This window comes from Priapulus caudatus, unplaced genomic scaffold, assembly GCF_000485595.1.
Source record: "Priapulus caudatus unplaced genomic scaffold, Priapulus_caudatus-5.0.1 Scaffold261, whole genome shotgun sequence".
Taxonomy (NCBI): Eukaryota; Metazoa; Priapulida; class Priapulimorpha; order Priapulimorphida; family Priapulidae; genus Priapulus; species Priapulus caudatus.
In genome coordinates, this window is record NW_014577322.1 from 333,451 (window position 1) to 338,916 (window position 5,466).

The 5,466-nt window shown below is 40.5% G+C and overlaps 1 protein-coding gene across 1 annotated transcript in view; it reads right to left on the bottom strand.

Moving 5' to 3' along the window:
* LOC106808224 (tyrosyl-DNA phosphodiesterase 2-like) overlaps positions 1-4,402 on the bottom strand; it is a 55,556-nt gene extending 51,154 nt beyond the window's left edge. The window contains exons 1-5 of the mRNA XM_014810848.1: positions 4,187-4,402; positions 3,939-4,058; positions 3,671-3,797; positions 3,309-3,395; positions 2,337-2,513 (exon numbers count right to left, since the gene is read on the bottom strand). Of these exons, the coding sequence (XP_014666334.1) occupies positions 2,337-2,513; positions 3,309-3,395; positions 3,671-3,797; positions 3,939-4,058; positions 4,187-4,215 (540 nt within the window). The 5' untranslated portion in view covers positions 4,216-4,402. The remainder of the gene's footprint in view (positions 1-2,336; positions 2,514-3,308; positions 3,396-3,670; positions 3,798-3,938; positions 4,059-4,186) is intronic.
* Positions 4,403-5,466: the final 1,064 nt, after the last annotated feature.

Sequence of the window (5,466 nt, forward strand, 5' to 3'; positions counted from 1 at the left end):
TTGCGCAAAACCACTTTCCAGCCAAGGGCTACAGACCGAGGGTATTTCTTATTTATTCATTTAAAAGCAAAAGGATTGTAATATCTTATAAACGACATATAGTTTCAGTTATAATATGGATAAATTTGCCCTAAAATGAATATCGTTCGGTTAAATAGCATTTAGGTATAAATATAATTGCACTTTTGTGATTATTTACTATTTTATAATTCAAATTTCGTAGCGTTGATGTGTAAATAATTATAACAATGAAATTAGGTATCTGGTAACAAATACGTGTAGCAGGGGCGGATCCAGGGCTGAGGCTAGACAGTATTTTTCCAGATTTTAAGGGCACACCACCCCACAGTGAGCGCCGTTAGACGCGAAGCACATGGCGGGGGGCCGCCCACTGGAAATTTCAAAATTTCAAGGGTCCCTGGGCACAAAAATGAGCACCATTTCAGCACACATTTAGTCAAGCAGCAATAGCTAAAAACCGTATGGAATTTTATTTCTGCTTCATTTTGCCTGCGCTTTGCATACCAGCAATCAGGGATGTAAATCCGTACCGAGGAGTGGGGGGGGATGATCGGCGATAGCCGAGGGCGAAATTAACCTTGGCTGCCGCAGGCAGGCCAGCGTGCCGTAGGCATGGCAGTGCTAGGGGGGTCTGAGGGCATGCCCCCCCAGAAAATTTTGAAATATTTAAGCCATTTTCCTGCAATCTGAGGCATACTGTGGGCCATATTCTCATGTCTGATGACACTATCTTAACCCTAGACTCAACCCTACAAGTTAGGATTCAAAACACTTTTCATGACTTTTTCAGAGACCGTACACAGTTAGGTTACTATAGTAATAATACATGTATTAAAACACAGGTAAGAATTGCAATTTCTCACAATTTCACGTGTTTTTCTATGTTTGCAACCATACTTTTGGCTATTCTTTTTTTTCTCTTTTTTTTGAATCTCAAGGAGGGATATTTGTACAGGCCATTCCCCCCCCCATCCCCCCGGGATTTACGCCCCTGCCAGCAATTAATGCAGAATGATTCAAGCACTTCCCTTTTTTTCAGATATAAAAGCTAGTTTTGTTACCATATAAAATTTTGATTTCCTTCAAGTCCTGTCAATGAATCAGAAGAAAAAGAAAACAAATAAAGAATATAACCAAATTCCATCAAATTGTTTCTGTATTTTTTGTATTTTCTGTAAATTTCGAAGGGCACTTATTTCGTAGCACTTAGCACTATATCACTTATAATCTAGACCGTATTTCCCAATACGGCAAATACGGTCTGAATCCGCCCCTGCACCCACTTCTTATCGGAAGGATGCACCCCACGCACGCTTCTGGAATGCCAACTAAAGTTGAGCGTGAGGTGTTATCAATTTTCATTTTGAGGTGATATATATATTTTGCCCGCGGCCGAGTGGGCTCCGTGTGCACTGCTACTGGACTACGTGACACTATGCATAGATACTACCCCCAAGTAGTGGTAGTATCTATGCACTATGGTGACACCCAGGGCCGGTTCCAGGGCTGAGGCTAGACAGTATTTTTCCAGATTTAAATGGCACATCGCCCAAAAATGGCACACCACCCCACAGTGAGCGCAAAATTTCGAAGGGCACTTTGAAATCTAGACCGTATTTCCCAATACGGCAAATACGGTCTGAATCCGCCCCTGTGTGGGTATAGACGATTTGTTATACAGTAAGTACAGTTGTATGCAGTAAAATCCTAGAGGCTACTGTCCCTTTAAAGTCTCGAGACTACGGGTACGGCAGTCACACTACGCATGCGCTGCTGCCGTATCTTAATGTCTCGAGGCTACGGTTACGGCGGTCCCACACACACACACACACACAAGTACAAACAGTAACGCTATCACTATCCCCAACCCCAACCCCCCGTAGCCACTGCATTACTGTTACGTTATTTGCTACTTAAATATAACATTCTTGAACGTGGCTCTGATAACGTTAAAAAACCACGTGTGCGTGTGCGTGTCAGTGTGTGACTGTGTGTAGGTGTATGTTGACTAACCACGCTATTGCACTGGAGCCGGAACGAACGCTGGGTTGGGTACTACGGAGTGGGCGCAGCAGCACTGAGGCGCTCTGGTGGCTAGCGGAGTCCGGGTGACGACGATACGGCCATTTCAACGCATCCGGACATACTAGGTGAGTGTTAATTCTTACCTAAGGTTATTGCTAGTCACTACGTGTCGACTGGTGGCGCCATCGGGTGGCGCCGAGACCACAAAACGCTACATAACCAAATACCCTGGTATGTAAAATGTGTATTTCTCCCTGGTGCAACAATCATATACTGCAGCTATACTATACCTCGCTGTCCCTAACGTTCATATCCCCACCAAAGATGACAGTATATTTTGAATCAGCCACTTTCATCTCTTCAAATGCCTTCTTTAGCTGGTTTTTTCGTTCACTTCCTTCTACATTTGAGCTCTCTAGATGAGATGTCATCAGTAGCAGAGGAATACCAGAACTAGTGACTTCCGTCTGTATCAAAATTCAATATCTATTTATTATGGTTATCCAAGTATAGGTACACATGCAAGCAAGCACGCACACAGACAACCGCACGCACACACGCACACAGACAACCGCACGCACACACGCACACATGCACACACGCACTCATGCACACACGCACACATGCACACACGCACTCATGCATGCACACATACAAAGCCTCCATCATCCAACCTCTGATTATAAGACATTTGGTTTTATCCGATAGTCAAATCTTGTGCAGTATTGGGCAGTGTTGTACTGTGTGTGCACGAATACTATTTTTACTATATACTATCAGGAGTCTATCAATATATATCAAGAGTACATAATAGGATAATTTCCTATAGGATAATCTCCTATTATGTACTCTTGATATATATCTATTGATAGACTCCTGATACTATACTGTACTGTACTGTACTGTACTGTACTGCACTGCACTACACTACACTATTCTATACTTAATGTTGTTGTTTTTAAACTAACAATATTTCTATTATTGATTATACTATAGAATGATTATTAATAATGCAGATTTCATACTTACACTGAACTTTCATTCAACCTGGCTTTTGCTTTACACCTACCACCATTTCACCACGCACGCACGCACGCACGCATGCACAGATGCAGACACACACGTATATAGATGAATCTTGACTTTACGACAGATTGAATAGAAGTGCAATATGAGCATGAAAGCTGATTTAATAACAATAATTCTACGGTATAATCAAATATATATTCAATAATGATAATTAATTGAATTACAGCCACTACCTGAAGTATAAGAAGATTTCTTCCCATTTTGCTGGAATAGAATGGTTGTAAATAGAAGTCATGTAGTTTCACTGTTGCTTTCTTAACCTGCACAAAGAACATGAGACAATTGCACAAAATTATTGCTTGAACAACTAAACACTGATGAGGTACATGAATACGTAACAAAAGTAATGATTTCCAGAAAAAAAAACAGCCATAATGTGAAATTCCATTAATGTGCATCAGGTTTCAATCATTCACAGGTTCACTGTTCACTGTTAAGTTTAACATTTTATTAAATAGGTATATATAAGGTATATAAGGTAAATATTATATCTAGGTTTTGCATATATTTGTATTTACTTATTGCAGTGACTAACCATGGCAGCAGTGAAGTACCCGGCGTCACCACCTGCGATGCACTCGTACGTTTCATCAAACACTCCTTTTAGATAAGCAAAGGACCAGGGTATCACCTCTTGAAAGAAAACTATGTCTGGCTTTTCACTAAAATCAAAAACATGGTTAAGAATACATTTTTTTAAACAAAATATCCATTATTATTCTTACTACAATATTCATAATTATTATTATGAGATTTAATGTGACATGCCAGTATTGTTATTATAAAGGTGATTATGTACATACTTTGCAATAACCCCTTGAACACCTTCAGTTCTACTCTTAATGTTTTCTGCGTTGCGCCCATCAATATTCCATGATATCAGTTTTAGTCTTTTTGGTTGCTCTGGTACTGATGATGCAGCACTGAAAGAAGATGCACCATACATACATACAAGAATTAAAGAACATGAATATATAGACACTTAGATAAATTATTCGGAACATAAAATAACAGTTTGTTAATTACAGAGCATAGCATGTTTGGTGCTAACCTAGACTCTGTTGATGTTGATGGATTCATTGTTCTGTCTCCTGTGTTTCTTGAGCAGAATTTTTTCTGTTGTGGCTCGTTTTTTTTCTATCAACTGCTCACTCGGACCCTGAGCCTGATCAGATGGCTTTTTACTTGTAGAGGCAAGCTCTTCATAGTATGCATTTAATGCATGCTGTCAACAATAATATTTTCATTCTGATTAAATTGGAAAAATTTAAAATTCACAATATACAGTAATCCTCAGATCATTGTGGTTTTCCAAACATAGAATTGGTCATTTCTTTAATCACAGCATAGATTGATCCTATTCGTGTTTTTAACCTGATTAAACCATCACTGCTATGCTTAAAAATTCAAACTGTGACGAGAATTCGTTAATTTTACATGTGCACCTTTGCTTGTTTTAAGAAAATAGCATCGTCTAATGATTATTCACGTTTTCCAAGCGGTAGAGATCACAATGCTTATCGCACACGGTTCCTACCTGGCTGCGCATACTCATACTGCGCCAAATCCGACGTTGGGGGACACTGGCATACAAATCATAATCACCAACACCCCAGCAAACATGTATGTATTGGGGGGATAGTGACATCGTTCCGGCTCGTACCGGCAGTACCGCTAACAGCTCAGCTGTACTGGCCCGTTACCGGCCCAGATAACTGGCCCCGCACCGGGCCGCTTTCATGGCGCGACATCGGGCCAGTACAGCTGAAACGTTACCGGAGCTTCGTGAAACGCGCCCCTGACCCGGTGCCGAACTAACGAACCGGCCCACTAATGGGCCATATAATCTGGCCCGGTATTGGGCCAGTTTAGTGGCAGTGCTTCCATAGTCGACGCGGATACGTGCTATCTGGGATAATCATAATAACTATATTTGAAATAATTATACCGTTAGCATGAAAGACGAACTCTTGCATTATTATTACTAGTAATATTTGTATACTTAGTATAGTAACACATGAATGTGCCATTACTGTGCCAGTCCAGTGTGTGGAAAGGGAGTCAAGTTTCGCTCTGCTCTTGGTAAGTTCCGTATTTAAGTGCAAATAACAAGTTGTATTTCTTATTATAAGCTATTCTGTTATTGCAATTGAATGAAATTAGTAATTGCACCGAAACAGGGAAGTTTTGGGAAGTGTCACTGTTAGAACTAACGAAAACCTGTGCTTGTAGGCCGGTCGATCACATGATAATTTAGCTCCAAGAAACGGTCTTTGCTAGGGTTAGAAGACCGTATATTGTGTATATTGACGTTAGTCACACAGCCTGGTC